The sequence below is a fragment of the Ornithodoros turicata genome, chromosome 1 (assembly GCF_037126465.1).
Source record: "Ornithodoros turicata isolate Travis chromosome 1, ASM3712646v1, whole genome shotgun sequence".
Classification (NCBI taxonomy): domain Eukaryota; kingdom Metazoa; phylum Arthropoda; class Arachnida; order Ixodida; family Argasidae; genus Ornithodoros; species Ornithodoros turicata.
This window is the reverse complement of record NC_088201.1, coordinates 24,244,298-24,269,966: the sequence shown is the minus strand read 5'-3', so window position 1 is coordinate 24,269,966 and position 25,669 is coordinate 24,244,298. Positions and strand designations below refer to the sequence as shown.

At 46.9% G+C, this 25,669-nt stretch overlaps 1 protein-coding gene across 1 annotated transcript in view; it reads left to right on the top strand.

The window, feature by feature from the left end:
- Positions 1 to 25,669, top strand: part of LOC135397717 (B-cell receptor CD22-like) — a 77,931-nt gene that overhangs the window by 46,913 nt on the left and 5,349 nt on the right. Inside the window, exons 2-8 of the mRNA XM_064629327.1 lie at positions 13,102 to 13,446; positions 13,846 to 13,965; positions 19,465 to 19,647; positions 20,917 to 21,198; positions 23,003 to 23,305; positions 23,932 to 24,231; positions 24,427 to 24,555. Coding sequence (XP_064485397.1) covers positions 13,102 to 13,446; positions 13,846 to 13,965; positions 19,465 to 19,647; positions 20,917 to 21,198; positions 23,003 to 23,305; positions 23,932 to 24,231; positions 24,427 to 24,555 — 1,662 coding nt within the window. The remainder of the gene's footprint in view (positions 1 to 13,101; positions 13,447 to 13,845; positions 13,966 to 19,464; positions 19,648 to 20,916; positions 21,199 to 23,002; positions 23,306 to 23,931; positions 24,232 to 24,426; positions 24,556 to 25,669) is intronic.

The window sequence follows — 25,669 nt, the reverse complement described above, 5'->3', positions numbered from 1 at the left end:
AAGCAAAACTTCAAGGGATTGTGTCCTCGTCAAGCGGTTGTTTTGCTGTCTTAAAGGGGCACTAAAGTACAAATATTTCTCCTCGCGGAATGAAGGGTGCCGTTACCTTCACAGCAGTACAAAAGGAACGGGATTCATCCGTTGCTTCGTTCGTAATTTATGATCGATACAAAAAAAAAAAAAAAACAAGAAAGAAAGAAGAGAACGCAATTCACGGCTTTCCCTCTTCTTTGCTTCTCAAAAAAGGGCGGCAATGTGGAGCTGCCTGTCATAGGTCTCCTCAAACGATCTCTCACGATGATTGGACAAATCGTTTGAGGAGACCAATGAGAGCGCGCTCCGCGTTGCCGCCCTTGTTGAGAAGGAGATAAGAGGGAAAGGGTTAATTGTGGTTTCGTCCGCGCATAGCTCTCGAACGTCGCCACTGATGAATCTCGTTCCTTTTGTATTGCTGTCAACGTAACGGCACCTCTAATTCCGCGAGGAGAAACGTTTGCACTTCACTGCCCCAGCAAAAGCCATTGTAACTTGAAATTGACCTAATAGAAAAAAAATGTTTGATTGAGTGAAGAACGCTACTTCACTGTGTGTCATGTGCTGCTACAGTACTCTTCATACTTCAAAGCGATATGTTCCTGCTGCAGTCATTCTCCAGGGTGTCCCGCTGTCGTGTTCAGCCAAATCTCAGCAGAAGCCTCTATGAAACCGCCCAAGGGTGCACTATCCCCTCCCCCACCTGCGAAAGAGGGAACCCTCCATCTGCATGGCGCCGAACAGTTCGCTTTCAAATGCTCAGTAACAGGCAATTGATGGTTGTTGGGGAAGCGATCAAAAGGTATTTCGGAGCATATTTATTTCAGCACTCAATATTTGTCACAACTATAGCACCTGTTTTGTAAGTTCATTTACGTGCGTTTATATAGCATATGTCAAGTCATCAACCACAATCCCAAGTATGTCGTGCATGGAAGCGAGTAAATGCCCATGTTCCCAGATCAGAAACGGTTAGTTGTAGTTAGCTATACAAAGCGCGATAAATAGGAAGCCCTGGGGTATTAGAGTGTCGTATCAGTTAAGTTTGCGTGAGTTGTCCAATCGGTAACCGCGGGCTGCTGTCGAGCTTCCTTAAACTACGCAGCCATGGAGCATTAAATCCGAAGGGCGTATTATCAGCTCGACTTTGTGTTTCATCCGTCCGCGACCCCTTAGGACTTTTCTACGCGTGGTGCATTGACTACTGCGCTTTAAATGTCTCCCCGACTTTAACAAAGTTAAAGTCGGCCGTACACTTTTAATGAGGCTGTTTTTATCGTATCATAGATATCCGAAGCTTCTGGTATAGTATGACTGTTGCCTGCTTACGGCGAATCCACCATACAAAATTCATCTCTGAATTTTTCAACTTTGCCTCTTCTATCTCCTTTTGCATCCCAACGGTTATTGCTGAATATTTAACGATGATCTTTCGAGAGGGTACTTAAACGACTTAAGAAGATGTCAGGGAGTAGATGCTCAGGAAACTAGGAAGGCTTCACAGCACAAGGGCGAGATTTTCAGGAAATAATCCCAGTCGCCTTCTTTCACAACACTCAAAGGGGCGACGCCTAGTGCCGAGAACTGGCGGATGGCACTCTCGTGGAATATTCCCACTGACCTAATTAGGGAGAACAATATTTTATGCGTGGGTTGTAAATGTAATTTCGTATCGACTATAACATCACAGAACAAAAACGCCGAACCATCGGTTTAGAAATTAAATTTGGCATTGTGTATTGAACGAGAAGCAGCGCGTGAACCTCGGCATGTAAATGTGTGTTATGTCTAGTAGATATAGACGACGACAGGTATACAGTGAAAGCATCGTTTATTTCTTACACCGGCGAAATATCCCACTACATCGTCATGACTTATTTGTTGTTCTTCTTCTTACACATGGTCGACTTGTTTATATGACCATTGGTATAGCATAGCAAAGACATATATACACGTGCAGATTTCTAGGGACATTGGCTTTACGACTTCGTTGTAGAAATCATTGGTGAGTGGCAGCCAAACTGTGTACAGCGACATAGATGGTTTGGCCCCATGACAGAGAAGCCTGTCCTTCTCGTAACGATGCAGGAGGCGTATTGACTCACCGCTGTAAGAGCGAGCGAGCGAGCGAGCGGCAACACTCCTGTCCCGTGTTTCTGTGGGAGGACAGAGTCAACGCTACCTAGATACTGAAGGCCTACTTAATGCCTCCTTTCACTCCTTCGAACGTAGACATAACGTCCGCCAATCACAGCAGCCAGCCAAGATGTCAGTCAATCGCCGCAGACGATTTTGCAGGACAGGCTTTTGGTTCCACAGACCCGCTGTGGCGTCGCTCATGATCCCAGTTGTCTCGCGACGTAAAGCCCCAAATTATTAATTATTTCTGTGACTACGAGTGGATGCCCATGCTGCTGATGGCGGCTCTTTCCATAGCTACGACTGCTGAAAGCAACGTCGGGATTGGCGGACTCTTAATTATGACGTCACGTCGTTGAAACGATCAGGCTTTGCTTTGTCTGCTGACTGACTGAATCTAGGAGCGACGGAAGCTATTCAGGAAGAGGTGATGCTTCCTCACGTGACTCTCCTGAGTCTCACGTCTTTGGTCTCACATTTCAGTCAGGTTCTTTTAGCCATGAAATTCGTTAAAAATTCAATCTGCTGCAGAAATGACGACACGGATCGATAAATACATGACGTAAGGCTGGACGCACTCCCGCAGCCATCCCAGGTGATGGACGCGATAACCTTGTCTTTAGATCAACTACATACGCTGTCTGACGTTATTACGAAATGTATCAATATTGAGCTACGAGGGGTGTTCAAGTTAAACCGGGACTTTCTGTCTCCTGAGTGTACAAATGGCTCGCGCTACTTCTTTTTCGTCATTTTCACACGCGGCAGGCCTCCGCGTTCACCACGTGGTGGCCCAAAGTTTGTGCAAAACAGAAGACACGTGCTGGACAAGATGGCCGACAACGAGGCGATCGCGCACATCGAACAGCGAATTGTCATGAAGTTTCTCGTGAATGAAGGCGTAAAGTCATCTGAAATTCACAGAAGACTCCAGGCTCAGTATGGCCACGATACACTTAGCCGCAGCAAAGCGTTTGAGTGGTGCAAACGGTTCCGAGACGGCCGTACATCAGTGCAGGACGATCCCGGCCGGGGCGGCTCAGAGCCCAGTGTCAGAGTTCCCGAGAACATCCAACTTGTGGAGCGCCTGATCCTCAAGGACCGACGGATAAGATGTCTCGAACTGGCTCGAAAGACGGACCTTTCTGTGGGAACTTTGAACACTATCATTCATGAACACCTCCAGTTTCGGAAAGTTAGTGCCCGTTGGGTCCCGAGGCAGCTCTCCGTGTTTGACTGGCAGAGAAGACTGGAAATCTCCCAAGAGCTAAGGTACCGTTTCGACACTGAAGGACAGCCGTTCCTTGATCGGATCATCACGTGCGATGAAACGTGGGTGCACCATTTCACTCCTGAGTCTAACCGCGCATCAAAACAGTGGTAACATCCGGGCTCGCCAGCTCCCAAGAAGTTCCGAAGCACCCCGTCTGCGGGTAAGTTCATGACCACGGTTTTCTGGGACAAGGCTGGAGTTGTTCATGTTTATTTTCTGCTCACTGGTACCACCATCAATAGTGCATATTACTGCCAGGTTCTCAGGGATGTGCATAAGGCCCTGAAGCAAAAGCCGCCGGGCCTCATCACCAAAGGACTCCTCCTCCTACAGGACAATGCACGCCCGCATACCGCGCATCTCACGACACGCACCTTACAGGAACTTGAATGGGAGTTGCTGCCACATCCCCCTTACAGTCCAGACCTCGCCCCCAGCGATTTCCATCTCTTCGTGCCACTGAAGGCGTTCCTTGGGGGCCGCCACTTCAGCTGCGACGACGAGGTCAAGAATACGGTCCGATCATGGCTGCTACGCGCCGGTAAGGATTTCTACGCTGCTGGCATCCAAGCCCTCGTGAAACGCTGGGACAAGTGCGTTAGTGCAGCTGGAGATTACGTCGAAAAATAAAACTAATTTCTCGCCTGTAAGTTCTTTTTATTTTTGCGAAAAATGAAAAGTCCCGGTTTGACTTGAACGCCCCTCGTATTCGTCCCGTTCCTCTAGTTGTGCCCAAACTCAGGCTTTTCACATTTCCACTAGCTGGTCTACATCCACGCTGTACCCTCATTGTCCACACACTATTTAAATAATTGACGTACAGACCACTTTTAAAAGTTGTATGGATACGGAAGTAGAGGCACATGGGTCACCAGGCTAGCTCTAGAACAGTGTGCTCGACAGATTGACTTGAAATTTGTGTGGAACAACTTTGTTCGACACTTTGTCCGGTCACGCACTCCCAAGACTTCGCTGTCTGTCGCTACACAAATGAAGAATGGCAATAGAAGGGCCTGTATGTGTCTGCACGTTCCATCTGATGTGGAAAGTGAAAGCCAGTGTATCCAAATACAGGCAATGAAACTGACGGATTCCCGTTACAGTGTGGGTTGACTATATAACACAACACGTGGTAACACGTTATACCACTCTTTCACGTTATTGATGTCTACCAGCCAAAAGCGAACGATCGGAATGCTGCGGGGACTCACATCGAATGAAGCTGAAAGTTTGAGAAATTTGCCAGGTGGCGCAAAAGAGAGCTTGCTGGAGGTTCTTCCAATAGTCTGTATCACGCAATGCCACTGTAATGGAATTGTTATTAAGGCCTTGTTCAGCAGTCTTTTGAAGCAAAGGGAAAACGCGTTGTGAAGGTTGAGCCACGTGGTAGACTGAGGGAGAATAAATGAAATAAACCACGTGTTATTTTTACTTCAGCTTGGTTCGCTTGCAGACGTAATTTCTCCTTCTTGTAAATGGGAAACCGTTTTCGCTCTTTTCGTGAGGCTATGGTTTTTATTCATGGAGGTCATATTAGCTTGTATTAAAACCGCCGATGTCAATAAGTTCGTAGTCACTTCTGATCAGCACAATGGGTGTCAAGATAGTTACGAAACATGTTACTTGCAGTGTGCGCAATTATTTGCATAGTGAATACAGGAGTTAGTGAGCATAGTGAGTACAGAGTGAATACAGGAGGAAAATACAACGCAACACTCAGATATATGTGAGTCTTGCTCGCAACGCTACAGCGCTCTTGTTTTCTGAGATGTTTTAGATTGACAGTTCTTGATCACGTTTTAAGGCGTGGCGTTGCCCCTTTGGCATTCTATGTGAAAAACATGCTGTAAGCATGGACTAAAGTACAGCTCGAAGCAGAGTTAACTGGAACGCCGCTTCGACCGGCGGAGCAAGAGGGGAGCCACCCTGGCGGCCTTTAGCAGAAATAAAGGGAGAGGGCGTTTCGACATTTCCATTTCAGTCGGAGGGAGGTGTGGGAGGGGGAGGCGTTCGTTGTGATGTGCCGAACAGTGCCCAATCAAGCTGGCGTTATCAACGCTGCGCCTATTTGTGTTTTGGGCGATTGTGTCTGAGATAATGCAGAGAATCGATGGCATGTCACGCGCCTGGAAACGGGATGGCGCATGGGCACGCGTCATCCGAAACGCTCATTTTGTGATCGAATGAAATGAATAACAGCTTGTCTCTGTTCGGAAAATTTACTGTGCCCAGAATTGAGGATGCGAAGATGCTTGAAATAATTAGTGATGGTAATCGCGAAAGCATCGTAATGAGTTTTTAAATACAGTAATAAAACAATGCTTTCATGGTGTAGCATATCGCGTCTCTCGGGAGTTTCTCGGAAGCACAGCCAATTAGTACACACACAATTTTTTTGTGTGTGTGCATGCTGGCATACCGTGCAGGGAGTCACCGTGAAGGTTTTTTATTATTGGTGTAGTGAATAATCATCAGAGCTAGACAAATTCACCATGACCTTTGTCCTCACTTCAATTTTCGTCAGCAGAGGTTCGCTCGTACCTCGACTGCATGTTCCCCAATTTGCGTCTCCCACCTTTCGTAAACCGCATTTTTATTTTATTTTTTTATTTTTTTGCCCCACATCAGTCCTTTTTCTGAAAATTTTCGTCGTCTGGATCACTTCGCCGTAATTTTGGAAGTTTGGGAGGGGTGAGAGACGACTGGTTCGCACGTGCTTACCTGCCACGCGCCATCGGGATATCATCGATTCTTCGCAATCCCTCAGGCACGGTCGCAAAAACCAAACGAGCGCAGCGTTGATAACGCCAGCCCGATTGCGCACTCTTCGGCACGCCACAGCAAACACCCCTCCGAGTAGAATGGAAATGTCAAAACCTCCTCGCCCTTTATTTCTACTAGACGCCGCCAGGGTGGCTCCCCTCTTGCTCCGCTGGTCGACGCGGCGTTCCAGTTAACTCTGCTTCGAGCTGTACAAACACGAGAAAGTCTTAAATGACTTCTAAGCAGGGCATTCTGTTGTCCTTCGTTGGGAAAGGCTCATGCAAAAAAACTTGAATTTGTGTGGCTGTTCCAGGGTAGCAGTGCTGACGGACGCACAAAATTTCAAAGGGAAAATATATGTCTGTGGAGTAGTGATCAAAAGTAAGAGAGTTGCGTTGAGTAAAAACCTGAACATTTTTGAGTGAAAAACGTGAACATTATTCAGACGTGTGTACGTAGCAGGGTAGTGAAGAAATTACCGTTCCTGAGAATTCGTAATGCAATGCCTTGCTTTTCTCGTGAACTCATTTGTAAGGTAAGGTAACTTTCAGGGTGTCATTTCAATCTCATCACTCCATCACCTTCCAAAAAATGAGCTTCAACTTTCAATAGGAGATTCGATCTACTGCAACATATTCATTTTTCTGGAAGTCCTTCACTGTGCATGCATGCGCAACTATTGTGTAAAAGAGGGCACAGTTTCCAAGGCGAGTACAACGAGGTATTTAATGAGCACCACTGCTGGAGCCTGAGAATGGAGCCAGAAATGCAAACTTGGATGCCTTCTCTGGTGTCATCGTATCAAAGTGACATTCGCCGGCTGCAACCCAGCACTACAATACTCCTCCTCAGGTGGAACCGTGTTTAGCATAGAAGCAAGGACTCACAAGAGAGGAAGCTCTTCTTGCAGCCAGCTGCGTCTCGAGAGTTTCGAGAGTCAGCTGCGAGTAAGACAGCTTTGAACTACCAGGTATCATCAGTATATCCATTATACGGGTACACTGGATTACAGCTTATCGTCTTTGATTCAACGACGCCAATGATGGCAGTGATGGATCAGTAATATAATGCCGTTGCTTTTTTTTTTCCTGAAAATTATTCACGGCTGGTGCAATAAGTGATGCAATTTCAAACCAATATAAAACCAACGTGTCCAGCAATATGTAATCAGTATTCAGGTCAAATGTCAGCGAGGGATCATCAAAGTCAGTACGGATGAGACGACATCTTGTGAAAGAGATCTTGATGCATACCCTCACATGCAACAGTACACACTAAGCGAATATATGTTCCAATCAGGAGTGTCAAGTACTTTGCCTTTGCCATGCAGTCTTAGCTTGCACGGAACAACCAAGTGCGGGAGAAACAAGGTGCTCGGCACAACCGAGCCGGCCAACGAATCAATTCTAGTGAAACAGCTTCAGAGTCATCAATTCCTGTGTCATCGAGCATACGACCGAGGAGGACCACTTTTTGTTCGAAAATAGCTTTCAGTTTTCTTTGCTGAACTGTTGCGCATCTCTCATTGGTCGACATCGAGTGAGTCGCGCGTTTAGATCAAGCTGCCCACCTCTGTGGGGCCGACAACGCCGAGCCCTTTCACCACCACCACCACCACCACCACCACCACCACCAGATCAAGCTGCCTCCGTGTTGTGGTAGACAACAAGGAGAAGCTTCGTGACACCGCCGAAATTGCACTGAACGGCCTCAGTGCGGCACTTCTTGAAAAAGGGTTAGTAGTATCACCTGGAAAGTGTCAATGCTTGTTTGCATTCCCCGCCGAAAGTATGTGGGCAAGGGTTTCCCTAATCTCTCCGTCAACAACACCGCTATCCCAAGATGTGAGGCTTGCCGTTACCTTGGCGTCACCATTAACAGTGCTTTACGCTGGTCTAGGCTAGTGAACCAAACTGCGTAAAGGCAAGAAGACTCTTAATTTACTCCGAAGGATCAGTGGCCACTCATGGGGCTGCAGTTCGCGTTCGCTGTTCAAGCTCCAGAGCCCTCATTCTCTCGCGTATCCTGTACATGTCACAGTACGTAGATCTGGGACATACACAATGGCTGGCTCTTGAGCGGCTCCGTCGGACAGGAGTAAGAACGGCGCTTGGAATACCTAGCTTCTCTGGAATTACCCAGACTTACGTGGTGGCCAAGGAAAAGCCCGTTAGTATCCATTCCGAGCTTATGGGGTTCCGGTACTTTGACAACTCGGCCACGTCCGGAAGGAAGCACTGTCCTTTCTCTGCCCCCGTAAGAAGGTCACGCACGTCCCTCGGTCGCTTGGCCAGCGAATAAGCTACTAGCGCCCTGGCCCACATTGAGGGATCACCTCAACATCCTGCTGGATTACCTTCGGCGCCTTGGCGGGAGTTTGTACCTCGTATGACGGTCTACGTTCCAGGCATTCATAAAAAGAGGGAATGCAGCCCCCTGGCCGCTAGAGTGGCGGCTGAGAACCTGATAAGCGACGTCTACTACTCACATACTCTAGTATTCACTAATGGCTCACGACCGTACCAAAAGTGCTACTTGTGCGTTCTACATCCAATCAGTGAACGTGGCCTGGCAAGGGAGAACATCGCGTTACCCGATATCCTCTACGACTCCTGAACTCCTGCCTCTCCTGCACGCAGCTGCTGCGATCCAGGTGCGAGGGTTCGTCAGGGCAGTCCTACTCACAGACTCATGGAGCGCCCTATGGGATGTGGGGAACCCATGTGTGACAACATCTTAGCGCGAAGCATCAGAAGATCGTGCGCTCAGCATAAACAAACCGGATGGGATATCGTCTTCCAATGGATCCTGTCCCACGTCGGTATCGGCGGCAACGAACGGGCGGATCAGCTGGCGTCCTCGGCACACCTGGGCTGCAGCAATACTTTACCAACTCCGGACGACACCAACAGGCAAATGGCCGTTCAGCAGCTTGTTGAACTGCGCCACCCTGTGATATGGGACATTATGCACCATCATTTCCCCCTTCTTCCCATGAAAAGCCTTCCTCGAGGCATACAGACCATGCTTCATAGGTTCCGCACTGGATCTGCGTTCGCCAACTCTCAACTATTCAAGATCGGCTCTAGGGGTGACGCCTGCCGTGGCCACTGTCAACAACCTGAAACAATCGAGCACATCCTTCGAGACTGCCGAGCATACCATTCTGCGCGCGGAGCCCATCTCCCTCACTCCAGCTCGGGCACGCTAACGGACATCCTCTGCCCCGGTGGTTCTTCTGCCGAACGTTTCGCTAAAGCAATAAACCTTGTTCTCTTTCTGCTGAAGGCGGGTCTTGCTCAACGACCCCTCTAACACTTTGCTCTCCCCAACGAACTCATGCACCCTCTACGCCTCTCCACCCTTCACCCTCTAAGAAAATTTATAACATTGATCTGATTGTATATAGGAATTTTCCATGGTTATATCTGTTTGACCTCGAAGCAGGATGAATGTTTATGCACACATACATTGGTACTTAGTTCTGTCAGACGTGTCCGAGAGTCTTAGTCTGTCTTTGGAGCTGTCTTGTTAGTCAGCTGTTCACACAGATTTTATTGAAGAGTGTCCACGCGGTCCAAAAGCCCGAAAAGGGAGGTTCCATGTTGCAAGGCTTCACTGCCAGAAACAGAAGGAAAAAAACAACAACTTGACACGTGGAAATTGCTCACAATAACTCTTGGCTTCTGTTTTGTTCCTTCAACGCCTGCACGTAAACGGTATACTTACATGCCTCCGAGTGCAGCTGTAGGCTTCCGTTTTGACGCTGTTGCAGTGACGTAAGTTTAGACAGCTTTTCACTTAATTTTTATTGAGCATCAACTTTAATGTGATGGCTGTTGTGCGATGGAACATTTGTTTACGGTCGCATGTAAGCCATTTCGATCTTGCAGACCTTGTTCGGTGACAAGGGCCTGTTGTGGCTGATAATTTTCCGGTTCGTAAAGTTTTGCCAATTTATTCGTCGCCGCATCGTTTAGGCAAAAACGAGCCAGGATGTTTGGAGCGTCGCGCTGATATCGCGCTACTGAATGGGGGCGAGAAGATGCGCTCTGCGATGACGGCAAGATGACTCTCATAAAATGTCACTGCACGGGTCATACTGTAGCCAGAGCTTCCAAATTTTGTGCGTGAAATTACTGTAATAAGAACGTCCAGCGACATTCATGCTGAACTATAAAGAAAAGAAAGAAGGAACGGAAAAACAAAATTGAGTGAAAGACGGCGAAACTAAGCACGGGAATTCATCTGGTCTCGAGACTAAGCTATTGTCCATAATTATATCTTCTCTGCAATATTTTAAACCTTTAAATACGCAATGACACTTCAGTAATGAAGTGAGCTCATATGTGTTGGCAAAATAAGTAAACAAAATATCAAGAGGTGCTATAGGTATGGCTCAGGTACTGGTAGGATGAGCGATGAGGAGGAGGGGCCATAGGAGAGACCCATGAGGCGTCACTCATTTTCCAGCCTGAGCTGCTCGTGCACCATAACAACGTCAATCATCATCACCATTTCCCAGCATCTGCCTCTGCTACGTAGAGTCTTCTTAATGCCCCTTCTATTGACTAGTTTTATCAAATATGAGAAAAATTAGGAGGAAACGTAACGTCTAATATAAACACAGCAGGCACAAAATATGATTATATTTATCAGAGCAAGGCGCACACTATTCCTCTGTTGATCGCAGTATATATTACGCACTAGAACACTACGCAACGATTTTTCAAGAAAGGTACGCGTTTTTATGAGCATGGTTTAAACAGCCTGACCCGCCCGTTTTCCCGACTTATGTACTGGAAATTCGTTGAGGGTCATCCGATAAAACCTATCGTAAACTACTTCGGCATGCCATACGGCAGTGGAATAGGCTTGGTTAGTAGGTGTGCTTGTATGGTTACATTCCCATTCATTTCATCTTTTCTTTTTCGTTTCTTTTCTTTTTCTTTTTTTCGTGATTTGTCACGTACAAGTGTGTCAGAAAAATCCAAAGAGGGTGTGTTGTGCAGTAGGAGGTAACGGTAAGTACACCGATCCATTCGTGTGTAGCAGCTCGCCATTGTCCATACTCTCAGACGAAAAGAGGGCAAAAAAGCGTTAACGGTGTAACCATTCCAAGGAACTTATTTACATGTGCTTGACATAAAGAGTATGTCATAAGCGTGTGAAATGCATATTCCCGTTTACGTACACCCGATTTCAAAGGTTCTTAATTTACATTGACCCATTCGTTTGTACCTCAAAGCGAATAGCTCTATACAAAGTGTTGTTGCCTCGTAAACCGTCCTCTGCATTCAGTGTGACCAAAGAAAAAGGAAGAAGATAAAATCGGGTAACCTTGCTATTTACACACATTAACCCACCGAAGGCACAAAAAGGACCGATAATGTTTCCGTTTCTCTTTCCGGTGCCTACGAAATTCAATTTTTCATTTCTGTTTCCGTTACCGTTTCGACATGATTTTCGGTAGCGTTTTATGTTTCCTCAGCGAATTTTCGTTTCCGTTTCGGTTTCCGGTAAAATTAACGAAAATATCTTCACTTCCGTTTCCATTCTCGTTTCCTGCAGAATTTGTTCCCGATAACAAACCTTCCTTTCCGTGTCATACTTGAAGTAGGAAACGAAGACAAAAGACGTATGTGGTCTTCCCCCCGACCACTCATACTCGGCACAAACTCTGGCGTCAACTTGGCACAACTTCGGTACAAACTCGAGCAAAACAGTTAGGTGCGTGCTTACGGCGTTGCTGTTTCGTCCGGATTGGATTGGATTGGATCGGATCGAATCGGATCGGATTATTTTAGTATCCCGAGAAGCTTTTGAGTGGCTCGCTGGAACCTCTCTGCACGAATCATTCGCATTGTCTACATGTATTTCGCCATTAAATCAGTCTGATGACTGATGAGATGGGAATGAGAGAATAGTAAGATATGCAATTTATTTATTTATTTATTTATTTATTAATGCCCTCAAGGCAAAGCACTACAGAGGGGAGTGGTGGTTAGTTATAATTCGATGGAACATATAAGCATGCATAAAAACAACGACGGTGGAAGGTGGTTCCACTCTACGCTCGTTCTTGGTATGAAGGATTCAAAGACAGTATTATATGCGTATTAAGAGGAAAGGTAGGGGAACTACGTTACGTGAATTCCGCTTCCGTTAACGTTTCTAGGCTTCAATTTCGTTTCGGTTTCCAGTAAAGGCAAAGATTTGTATTTTTTTCGTTTCTATATTTTCGTTTCCTGCGGAATTTGGGTATTAACGTTTCCCGTTTCTGTTTCCGTTTTCGGTAGCCAACCCTGTTCTAGAATGCCGCCAGTCTGGAGCGGACTTGCTCTCCAATGTACAGCTGTGGCAGTTGCAGTATGGCTCAAACCTAGAGAAGTATGGGGTTACTTATAGGCAACCGCTCTCTATAGTAAAGGCACAGCACTTTATAAGCTTGGTGCAACAGCCAGGAAACGGTTTGCCACAGCTGTATCGTTTGCTAACATGCTGTCTTTGCAAAAGTCTTTCAACGTGCGTTTTGTAAAGCGTCTTTTTTAATCCCCATTCAGTTAGGTTTTTGCTGACGTAGACGCAACAGACTTTTTCACTTACAACATTTTCTCACAGTTTAACCACGTCATGCTTGGCCAGAATCAATACTTTTCGCACGTTCCGTAATGCAGAAGGCCATCCCTGCTGTGATATTAACTTTGAGTTCAAATTTGTTACCTGTTTTCTCGCAGGCAATGCACAATTTGGGTTCCAAAATATGATTCAAAATTTCCACCGTGAAGAGAATGGCTCAGACACACAGGGTGTTTCAGGGTAGTCGGCCCAGTTTCTCCTCTAAGATCTCTTACGCTGAAAAAAAAAAACTTATTTTTTGATGTCCTTTGCAGGATACGTGAATGAAATCACTGTTGTCACAAACCAGACTGGAAAGCTGTATTGCAACACAACGGTTCTGTCTGGAAGCAACGATGAAAACCCATCCCAAATACGGTGGTATAAAGGTGCTGAGCTCATCTACATGCTCACTTCAGATGGTCGTAATGTCCCAGTGCGGCAGATGACGCACAGGCCCAGTGCAACTTGGAAGGATCGCCTGCAATTGAGAGCTACGCGCCTGCCCATCTGGCTCAGTATCAACATGGTGAACACGTACGACCAGGGACACTATCATTGTCACGTGTATTACGGCAATGACCTCAAGAGGAACATCACTCACTTTCTTAAGGTTATAGGTGAGTACATGGCACGCTACACGAAAAGGCACATGAATATCACTACAATGACAAATAGTCATCAGTCATCATTTTAAGGTTTTACTGGCCATTTGCTTTCGCATAATCGCTTCGATATATAGTCTGTCTCACGCTAAGTGTGGTGAATTGTATCGATTTTCTACGTACGTATTACGCTCTTTGTTGTAAAACGTGGAACGCAGATTCACATCTACGCAATCGTATTTTACTTGATCCAGGATAACTTGGTTACAAAGTGTCACAACCTCTGTAATGTGTGAGATGTATGTAAGCTACCTCAGTGTGTGGCAAATGTAACTTTGTTTCCACGTTGCGCAGACGTTTTCGAAACACTTCGCTTGCAACAATTATTGTTATTATTATCCCTTCTTCTTGCAGAGCCTCCCCACGGTTTAGTTGTGCTGGCTGGCCGGCTTCGCCAAGTGCGTTTGCAGTCAAACGAGTACGTAAACCATAGTGAAGGAGAGGATTTATACCTGGAATGTCGTGCCATTGGAGGTAACTCTTACTTCTGTGTTTTAAACTATGAAACGCACTATGTAGAATGTCCTTTGTGAGAAACGCATGTAACCGGGTGTCATAAGCATTGCACACCGTGATGATATGTTGCAAGGGGCGTAACAATTGCAGCGTTTGAAAAACCTGTTGTAGTTCGGACTCCAACGCTAGAACATGACGCAATAATTGAGGGATTGATCCATCACACAAAAAGCTTATTAATGCAACAAATCGCCATATATTAGACAAAATGTCTTTGTGCATGTCTGTGCATGTGCATATATCTCTTATACCTCTGACTTTGAGACAAAAGGTGAGCGACGTTGAGATCTCATGGTGTCTGCTACGTCGTCGTCTTTTGTGCGTATCAATATATTTACACGTGCTGGTACTTGCCAAATCATGTATGATTTAATCAGGGGGCATAGTCTGTTAGAAATATTTACCAACGTGCCGTAACCAGGGGCCATCAGTCAACTTTTCGTACTGGTGTTTTTCTTTTTTTTTTTCCTCCACGTGTTCGGTGCTATTGCATAAGCTGTCATTAAATCTAAGGGGACGTTGCCGTTTACACTACTCCTTATATACCTTGCACAACAGACTGCCCTCATTGCCGACTACCGAAGTACTTTAGTTCAGGAACTGGAAGGTTTTTCGCGAAGGCCTCAGAACGTATGTATATGCTACTGTGTCTTCACCAAGGGTGCTGTCTGCAATAAAGTTAAAATCCGGGCGGGTTGGTGATCCATACTAAAAGCGATAAAAACCCCCAGTGCGAGGGGACAACGAAAAGGACAAAGGTCTGCAAAAGCTGTCTGCAAGCAATCCGTTGTGGCGCCCACGATGGTACTGCCTGATCCAGACGTGTAACAGGGCACGTCGGCCATTCTCCAGCAGTAACTTACCTCAGTGTGCTACGTAGCCGAGCAGAAAGAACAGCGCGTCGCACTGGCTAGCTTGCAGACCATGTCGCATAACGGAGGCGGAGGGTGAAAGCTAAAGTAGCGCCAGATCCGGAAGCGCTGGTGGAATTTATTTCAACGCCTCTCATCGTTCGATATGGCCAGAAAGATCCGGGCAATGAGAGACGCACCCCAACAGCGGAATCTTCTTGCAGCCTTTGCTATCACAGGTGTGGATGAAAGCGCACTCGCCACTGATTTCTGCGTTGTATTACCGACACCCACGACCGACTCGACGGCTCCGGTACATCACGATTTCGTCAAGAGCTTGACGGTTGAACTTTTCCGGGGTTGCCTCAATGCACCGATGGCTATGGACAGTGAGTTCACTTTAGTCGAGCAAAATGCAGCGTTGCAACATATGCTCAGCCTCTGGGTCCTGATCAAATCACGTATGCTGTACTCCGAAACCTCACGGAAGGTCAATCCAAGCTCTCCTTCACGGTTGTGATACCTCTTGGCAACAAACCTGTCCACTGCCTAGCTGGAAGGAAGCAATGGTTGTTCCCCTCCTTAAACCAGGTAAACCTCCAACTAATATATCGTCGTTTCGCGCTGCAAGTTTGACGAAATGTATGGGAAAATCGATCATGGGAATGGTTTCGCACTGTCTCCGACTGGTGGCTAGAAGGACAGGGAGCCTGCTCAAATCGCTGAATTTCGTCGCCATCTGAGTTCTATGGTTCCATTTCTTGATCTCATGTCTTCAGTCCAGCATACTAAAGCTGCTTCTTGACACCAAGCGCGCGTACGACGTACGACACCGTTTCTTACGTTTGTGTCTTGCACGCCATGCGAGGTTTTGGAGTGTCTGGTCAAATGTTTTGATGTCTTTAAGATTTTGTACTGGCCGGAGCACTGCCATACACGCACATCCCGCAGACAAAGCCCCAAGCAAAGCCCATAATGCTTTTAGGGTCCTTGGGGTATGTACATCAACAAATAAATACTGTTCCCCAAGGAGCACCATAAGGGTGCGTCCTCAGTACGACGTAATGGCTGGCCTAAAATGGATAATTCCTAGAAAAGTTTGTTGCATTCTCTGTGTATGCGGATGATGTTGCGCTTTGTACAGCACGAAAATCAAGATCTGCTACTAAGCGCTGCTTGCAACTGGCACAGATATCTCGCTCAAGTGAAGATGGATTTTTTGCTTAAAAATGCATCGAACTCCTGTTCACACGCAAGTGCATGACGAATTTCCGTTTTTGGCGCCTGTACCAAGAAGCTCGTACCTTTCCATCGATATCTGCGCGTAGTCATCGACTCGGATCTTCGCTGGACTGGGCCCATTATGCACCTTAAAGTCAAGGCGCATAGGGGGATTTCTGCTGTTCAACATCTTTCTGGTTCTGGATGGGGATGTGATTTTTCTTGCTACACTTTTTTCTTGCAATTCACAAAGCTTTTGCGGGCGACGGAGCTTTACAACATTACTGTCCTCCATAGAATTGCCACCTGTTCATTGTACACTCTTCGAAGAATTTTTGCTGGTAGCCTTCGTCGTTGCCTTGGAGTTCCAAGAATGGCCGAGACGAGACGGGTAGGTAGTAGGAGTAGTAGTAGAAGTAGGAGAACGCCCGACTGGGGTATTGCGTGAAAGCGAGACAGCTTTGCATTACTTCCGCCTGCGAGCACATAATCGTCGTTACCCACTCTTCAGGAAAATTTGATACCGCCCCGAAAGTGACCTCTACTGAGTGGCGCAGATGACACGCAGAGACAGTCATATGACGGAACCTCGGCCGTTCACGCTACCGTATGGGGGCGCCAGTTTCCTACGGTCGGAACCACTACTATAGTAAGAGCAGTGACAACCTTCGCCTACCCCGTAAGCGTACGCTGCCGTATGCTCGGTGCATACGCTGCACGCTGTGCAGGCCTCCGTCATCCCTCGATAAGCCAGTGGTTATCGAAAGACGCCGCGCCAGTTAGCGTTGATACGTTCTCTTTTGAGTCTCATGTCAAGTCTCCGACTGTCAGACGCCACCGTTTATAATCTACACTCTGTGTGTAGGAGGACAGCGTCATGTCCAATACTGTGGATATCGCATCGTTGCCCACCTCTGTGAGGCCGACAACGGCAAGCCCTCTCGCCATCACCACCACCACCACCATCTCTACTTCTTCTTAGACGCCTTATTCCCCCAGGGCGTCAGTCGTGACGTTGCCCACCTCTGTGAGGCCGACAACGGCGAGCCCTTTCATCAGCACCACCACCACCACCACCACCACCACCACCACCACCACCACTACTACTACTACTACTACTACTACTACCACCACCACCACCACTACCTCTCCTTCTTCTTTCTTCTCTTCCTTTCTTATATTATGGCTAATTGATAAGTGTTATTCAGTTTTGTTCTAAGTGATGTGGAATAGCCAGCATGCAGGTTGACGTAGCCAATTTCTCCATATTATTTTTGTTTACACTCACTCGCCCTCTACTTCAGTAGCGGTACATACGTATGGCGCTTCTAGAAACGTCAAGTCTGCATCGGCATTTGTAATATCACCCGAGGGCGTAGTGCAAGGACGACGCCTTTCGCACCAAACCTCATCAACAACTGCAGAGCTTTATGCTATGTTATTCTTTCTACAGTACAAAGTCGATCGTCGCCCTCGTGTATGGACAGCGTTTAAAGGCTCGATGTCCGCGCTGCTTGATAACACAGGCATACGAGTCTCGTGCGCCACCGTGGTGATGGGTGTGTCCATGGCATACTGCAAGGTGTATGAACCAGGCCACAGGGTAGTTCTCCAGTGGGTTCCGGCCCACCGTTGAGATGTGAGGAAAGAGCAGGCTGACCGCGCCACAGAAGCAGCTCTGTCTTCTACCAGTATCGCAGACATATCGCATTGCTGTGACGTGACTGTCGTTCCATTGTTGGATGCTGGACGGAACCCGTGGCCTCGAGCAACTGACGTTCCTTCCACATGTGCTTTGAGGACGTGGCCCAACGCTCGCTCTTCATTGCCAGGAATTATCTCTCGTCAGGACGGTGTATTTGTTCATTCATCGGATGCGACTCAGAAGCGCTTTTACTGCTCAATTGCGGTACCGCTTGCGGCAAGACTCTTCGAGCTGCCGTCACTGGGTGATTTGGAAAACCTGGAACACATCATTGTCCATTGCCCTCACTACCAACCTTTCTGGGCTACACTTAGATTTTCTTTAAATCAGCTAGACGCTTGCCTTCTGAGTTGGACGAAATTACTTTGTCCATGGTCAAATCCAGCTCACCAACGCCCGACCCAAACAGCACTCCTCACCATTCTGGACACTGCAGGGCTCCCGTTATCACTGTGAGGTTTATCATTATATTTTCTAGAAATTACCGCAGTGGTGTAGGGCTAAACACCCAAATCATCATCGAAATAAAGCTAGTGTTTGGTGTCACTGATTTTACTTGGCGTATTGGTCCAGATTACTTGCGTCCATGCAGTCCATGCAGACCGGAGTGAGGCCCGCAAAATCCCGTTTAACTTTCGCGCGGTTCCCTCCATGTGTAGTTGCGACGTGAAAGGAGAAAAACTGAAACTACATATTCTTCATATTGCATCCTCGAAGTCGAAGTCTTATGACTCCCGAATTTGCATTGAGCTGGTTGGTATACCTCCGTAAACAGATAAATGAAGTTCTGACAATGCTTTGTAGTAAATGACGAAACGTTTCCTAATTCTTAATTTTCTTTATCATAGCTCTTTCATGACAATTTTGCGATTTTCATTTTTATTTTATTTTTTCACAACTAGGTGCTAACATTTTCTAAAGAATGGTCTGAGTGTTTCGTTTACATGGCTCCTTTCTCCCTACCAACGGTGAAGTAGTGGGTCGGTTTCGGACATTATATCATTCCTCCCTTAGGTACCCAGTGTAGCATCCTTCCCTCTACCTCTCAATCCTTGTTCACCTAATAGCATTCGCAACGTGGAAAGTGTATTGAAATCACTCATAATGAGCCGTCAATTCTTCGGTTTTCCTAGCAAAGACAGCGCCCTCTTCGAATCTCGGCCCTTCCCGATCGATACTCTAATTGGCCAGCCAAAGAATGACATGAACCAAAGCATACATGCACGTGTTTCTTTTTGTATGGGTCCAATACGTTTGTTCCTTGAATAGCTTTGTGCTCACGCAATAGCGTGCAGGTTTCTCTCAACTGAGTGTTTTTTTGCTGGCAACATTGCTTCATTTTGCAGGTTTGAAATACGTCAGACGTAGTCACTCCCCTTCTATCATGCGTAGGCTACGCATGCATGGACGTCACATGCGTATGTGCTGCCCGTGATAAGTGGGCATCTTGTGTGTTTGTGAGTGGGAAACGGATAGCTAAATGATTGCTAAACCTGTCGACACATTCATCAGCATTCTGCACATCAACCGAGTAAAACCTTATTGGTGACACCTGCCGATAGAACAGCATCGACCTTACACACGAACTTTTTTCGTCTTGCTTGTTGAAACGTATCACAGTTCATTGCAGAAATATCATAATCATGATGTTGAATATTTCATTAAGCATCTTTCTTGCAGGGAAGCCGGATGCTCATATCCGTTGGCTGGAGGATCCTCTCAAGGAGAATTCGTCAAGTGGCCGCGCTGTACTAATCATTCCAAAAGTTCCCAGGCATCTTGATAACGGTGTTTTCACCTGCGAGGCTTCCAACAGCAATATTACGGGACCGTTACAAACATCAGTGTCCTTAAGGTTGAACTGTAAGTCCGGTAAAAGTATGCGGTAAATGAATGATGCCACCGAAAATAATCAACGTAAACCCATTGCCATGCTGTTAAAGGAGCAGTGCAAGACATCAAAACCGAAAGCTGTTTTTTTTCTCTTCTTTTTTTTTTATTGCGGTGAAATGGTGTATGTCGACAACATGCTTTCACACAAGGAACAAGGACGAGGCACATCAGCAGCGATTTCCAGCAAGCGTTTGATTCTCCCATCCCCACTTTTCTTCCTACCTACAGCTCAGGTCACGAGTGGCTACGTCAGATATGACAAAGAACATGAGCATAGTCGGAGGTGCGCGCTTTTGCTTCTCGCCGCATGGGGTAACTTCGTCAATAATCCTGGCGATTACCGCGGTACAGGGAGCATTCCAATGAAGACTACACAGGGATGCTCGCATGTTTTCTGTGGTGGGTAGTCCTCTTGGACTACCAAAATCCCAGAGCAAGAGGGTTAGCACACCCTACCCTCTCCTGTGCCACCATCACCCCCTTCTTTCACCCCCCCCCTCCCTCCCCTGGGGGCACCGAGCCGCCACTTTAGAGCAGGTTGGAGCACTGCACGGGCTCGGGCTTACCCGAAAACCCGAGCCCGGCCCGGGTCGGGTTTTCGGGTAAGCTTTACCTGGGCCGGGTAAAGCTTTCTTTTTGCGGGCCTGGGCTGGGCTCGGGTTTGACCATTATGGGCCCGGGCCGGACACGGGCTTGTCCATTGCCGGGCCTAGGTTGTGCTCAAGCCTGTGTTACCCCTCTGTTAGTTAGCCACGGTCAAATTTTACAGCCTGATACACTGGGCCGGCCCGGGTAGCCTATAAATTTCTCGGGCTCGGGTCAGGCTTGGGCCGAGAAACTTAGGATCCTTCGGGCTTGGGCCGGGCCTGTGCTAGGTATGCAGCCTAGGTATGGGCCCTGGCGGGTAAATCAAAGGAAGGCCGGGCTCGGGCCGGGCCTTGCCTATAAGAATGCGGCCTGTGCAGTGCTCTAGAGCAGGCTGACCGCACCTTCCACCTACAACCCACCTTTGCTTCTCGCCATGTTGGTTTCAAGCAGAGTAATTCGCGCTCAAAACGTCATAATTGTTGCGCGACTCGGTAAAGGGTTTCACCGGGAATTCCAAGTCACTTCGCTGGTCTTTTAAGCGTACATGATGCTTCAGCTAAGTACAAGCAATATACACGTACCGAACCAAATGCACAGTGATTTGAAAATGTGGGATTACCTGATCGGATTTGCTTCATGGTTCTTTTGCAGTAAAACCAGTGAACGTCACCATTCGGAACAAAAACACTCCTTTAAAGGCAGGTGTCCTCGCTAGAGTGGAATGTGAATCATACGGATCGAGACCTGCTCCCCATTTTTCGTGGTGGCTCGACGGCAAGGAGCTCAACAGTTCAAGGATCGTCGAGAATGACCTATCTGTGCTGTTTTTTCGACCAACGGTACAGAATAACAGGCAAACACTGACGTGTATTGCGAGAAATCCGTTGATAAAAAGCAGCAAGAGCAACGACGTATGGAATCTGGATGTTCAGTGTGAGCATTTAAGCATTTCTTTGTATGCCGTTTTCTTTTCTAAGGGGAGTAACAATTATTATCTATAGCCATAAAGAACATTCTAGAGTGAAGAAGGGTGTGAGAAGAATGCGAGGAGGGGTGTTTGGAACGGAAACCGATAGTGAAAGTTGGACAATGCTACTTAGTCGTGAAAAGTACTGAAAGTTTAATTACGTCCTACTTACATACTTGTCGTACTGAAAAGTTTTACGTAACAGTTTCATTGCCTAATACTGATATGAATAGCTGCAGTATACAGACTGTGTACTGCAGTTATTCATATCACTATTACGCAATGAAACTGTAGGGAGTGACTTTTTCGGGTTAAACCCGATTCCGACCGGTTATTCCCCCCGAACTGACCTCCGACCGATTCGGGTTAAACCCTATTTCTGCCCGAATTCCAGTCTCTATGAAATCCTCAAGTGACGTTTTTACAGAAGACGAACAAAGGTCGCCACGTGTAACACATGTAAGAATGGGTCACTTACGTTCCCAGCAATACACCCATGTGTGTCAACACTGTCTATGCCTCCGGGGATTACCGCTGGAAGGTCACGATCCCGAAAAACAACAACAAAAAAGAGAGATTAGGAAAGGATTTAATAGACAAGAGGAGAAACAAAAACACCCGATAAGACCCGAAGGCACAATTATCGCCCGATTTTCCCCCGAATTACAGATTTAAAAATAGCGCCCGATTTTTACCCCCGAATCTGAGAAAGGCATTTAAACCGAAAAAGTCACTACCTGTATACTTATTCATTGGTTTATCGATGTGAGCTGCCCAAAACAAGAATATCCATGTATACAATACGTTCTTAGAAAGCGCACGTGCATGACCTTCATAACAACGAAACAGACTGGATTGGATTGGATGGCGAGTGTGCTTTTTTAGCACTGCACAAGTGTGTTTATGTAGATGGGTAGAAATCCAGCGAACCGGTAGAGATGTAGGAAGGGAGTTGCCTCAGGACAGAAGCCGCCGATATTTCGAACAGAGACTGTTCTTCTTCTGGGCACCGTCCTCATCATTGGCATGGTATTTAAAGGGTTAGGTGTGACGTGTTTAAAGGTTCATGCGAATTGTGGGTCAACAGCCCGGAGGGAAGAAAGGTCCGTACGTGTTTTTACGGCGGGAGTGAATGGCTGCTTTGTTAGAGTGTGGAGGGGATTATGTGAACGTTCACATAATCCCCTCCACACTCTAACAAAGCAGCCATTCACTCCCGCCGTAAAAACACGTACGGACCTTTCTTCCCTCCGGGCTGTTGACCCACAATTCGCATGAACCTTTAAACACGTCACACCTAACCCTTTAAATACCATGCCAATGATGAGGACGGTGCCCAGAAGAAGAACAGTCTCTGTTCGAAATATCGGCGGCTTCTGTCCTGAGGCAACTCCCTTCCTACAAGTGTGTTTAGTACTGCGTAAATCCTATTTCGTGCAACATGCGAGCTGTGGACTCTCACTGCGCTGCATTTCCTTTTTTGCGATATGGCATCTCAGACCTGATATAAATCGATCAGCCATCACAAGCCTTAATGGGTTTAAGAAATTAATTTAATTAATTAATAAAGAGAATTGCAGAGCAAAGCCCGGCGATCTCCAATCCGCAAGGATCGAAGTCACACGCAGCGCATATACTATGGTGCGCTACGAAAGATGGAAAGTGCAAAATATTCCGTCCTGCAGAGTTTCATTTTAAATGCAGCCGCTTTTCGTTCTCCTCTACGCTATGTTTGATTGATATGAAAGGTGCGATGCTTCTTTCACGCAGATAAACCACAGGTCAATCTACTGTATCAAGATATGAAGGTGGCTAAAGTGAACGTTACACATGGAACGCCCATATCATTGGACTGTACAGCGACCGGCAATCCAGCTGCTACGAGCATCACTTGGTGCTTTAACCATAGGCCGCTACGCAGGATGCCACTCTACAAATCCGGTTACTTCACAAGAGACGGTACGAGGCTGGACATACTGAACCCTGGAAGGAATCACACGGGCGTGTACACTTGTATGGCCACCAATGATCTTGGCAATTCTACGAGCAATGAGCTGTTTCTCAGGGTTCTTTGTGAGTACGCATCGTTTTCTTCCACAGCGAAGTTTCGAATTTCGCCATGAATAGGGCGAATGAATAGAGGGCTATCCACCGTGTAGGTCCGTCTGTCGCCTTATAGACCAAGTGACAGTGATCACGTGACCAAAAATTTACCATGAATCATGGCCCAATTTTAAGCAACCGCATTTAAACGCGTTTCGCACAATGCTCAAGGATGCAGCCAATTTTCTTCGTTGACATAAATAATTCGGGGCGTTACGTAGCGAGACAACTGCGATCATAAGCGACGCATCAGTGGTCTGTGGATCAATTTTGCCCATCTGAGGGTTCTTTAGCGTGCGCCGAAATCTCGACACACGGCACACCACATTTGACGTCCCTCGCGGATGACGGCGTGTCTGAGGAACTTGTACCCTTCCACCAAGTTGCCACCATCCTCGGCCGGGTTTGAACTTGCAATCTTGGGATTCTTCGTTGATGTTGACGTTCGCAAAAAAGAAAAACCCTCGTATTCATTGTGTATATTTCAAGGTCAGCACATTATGTTGGTATACCAGGCAACGGGGTATACACGACAGCCTGCGAATGTTCGCGTGTATACTAATCTCATCTTGTCTTTTACTTCCGTTTTTTTACAGATGAACCTGAATGTGCGCGTTCATCTGACGACTACATTACGGGTTCTATCAACGACATAATTAAAGTCCCATGTAAAATATCTGCCGAACCCAGCGACGTCAAATTCCACTGGCTTTTCAAAAGTTCAACAGGCACAAACGTGACGACGAGGAATCTTACGTCGAACTACAACAGTAGCTCGAACGGAGTTCTGTTGTACTCTCCGAAAATTGCTGCCGACTTCGGCACAATTCACTGCTGGGCCGAAAATGAAATCGGAAAAATGAAGAAGCCCTGCGTATTCCACATTGTATTATTCGGTAAGAAAGCTTGACGCTGTACTTCATTCTTGACTTCCTACAGGTGACAGACTTACCATAACTTGCCTAACGTGCGTGTGAATCGAAGCATGTGTCGTTGCATGCGTTATCGTCTTTGAAGCATCGCTCCGTTGACTGATAATGTCAAGATGTGTTGTCTGATTGGTGCATTTCCTAATTCTCATCCTATTTCAGATTTAGACGACAGTGTGGTGTCTTATGTGCTGGTTGCTGTCATCGTTACCGTGTTGTTCGTCCTCATTTTGGTCGCAGCAGTGATCGGCATCGTTATTCAGACAAGAACTAAAGACGTTAGAAAGAAAGGTGAGAACCTCTTGGAAGATGCCATCACAAGACACGAAGCATTTGTGTGTCTGTGTAACGAAGTGCATTTCCCAACATACGTACGCGGATAGGCTTAGGTGGGTGGATAGGCGATCTCCGGGTAGGCCTTTGGCAAAATAATTGCGGAAACCTTTCATGACCTCTGTCATAATAACTCGCTTTCGCAGTAATGGCATTCACGTGAAGCAATGGATATGGTTCTAGAAAAGTATGAACATAGGCTATAAGAATGGATAACCGCTGCCAAGGCTAGAGCTACACAACGAACACCGAATGGGTTATCTGCATGGCATCCCGATTTGCTTACTGTGGGAACCAACTCAAGTTTTTCGGTGACACGTTGAAGGTCCGAAGTCCCCAACGCCGCGATGCGTTCCCTAACCTCAATTCCCTAGTGCAAATAGCAAGCCATGGCGCTAGAATTCGCGCATTCATCGTTTCATTCAGCATCGCAAAAACATCACGAAAGCTTTCGTCGTATTAATGTTCCGTCTGTGTTATGCGTTTTAACAGCAGGAAACAGTGCGGTGAACGAAACCTTCTTCCGCGTTTCGTAACTTCAACACAGTATGGTAGTTTTGCGTCCTTTCAGGGAACATTGCTTTGACGACATACGTGGTCGGCCTTGCTTTGGGGTAGGCCCATCAAAAAGCGTTGGCGACCGGGCCTAGGTCCAGCTTACAGAGTATACGTTGCGTAAGTTACAAACTTCTTGAGTGGGCTTCGTTGTTGCTTTCGAGTACCAGAGATGTCTGGGCAGAGTACCATCTGTTGAGCGAATCCAGTGCACCTTGGTAATAGGTGCTGCTTGTTCTTGGGAGAGGGATTCCGGTGAAGTATAGACATTTGTCGCTTGCAGTGCCCTGAAACATAAATCTGTCCAAGGAGCTCTAGAAATTACGCGTATGGCGTACCGTAGGTGGCTGGGCACCCGTCCCAGGCGTGGTGGTCGTTGTGGTGATGTGAAGGATGTGAAGAGCTCATGCCGATTCATGTGAGCGTAACCGATCCAGCGTCCACTTGGCTCTCAGTGTTTCCAATTCTGTTGAGGTGCAGTTTGCCAACTGCTCCATTCTAGTGTTCGTCTTATACA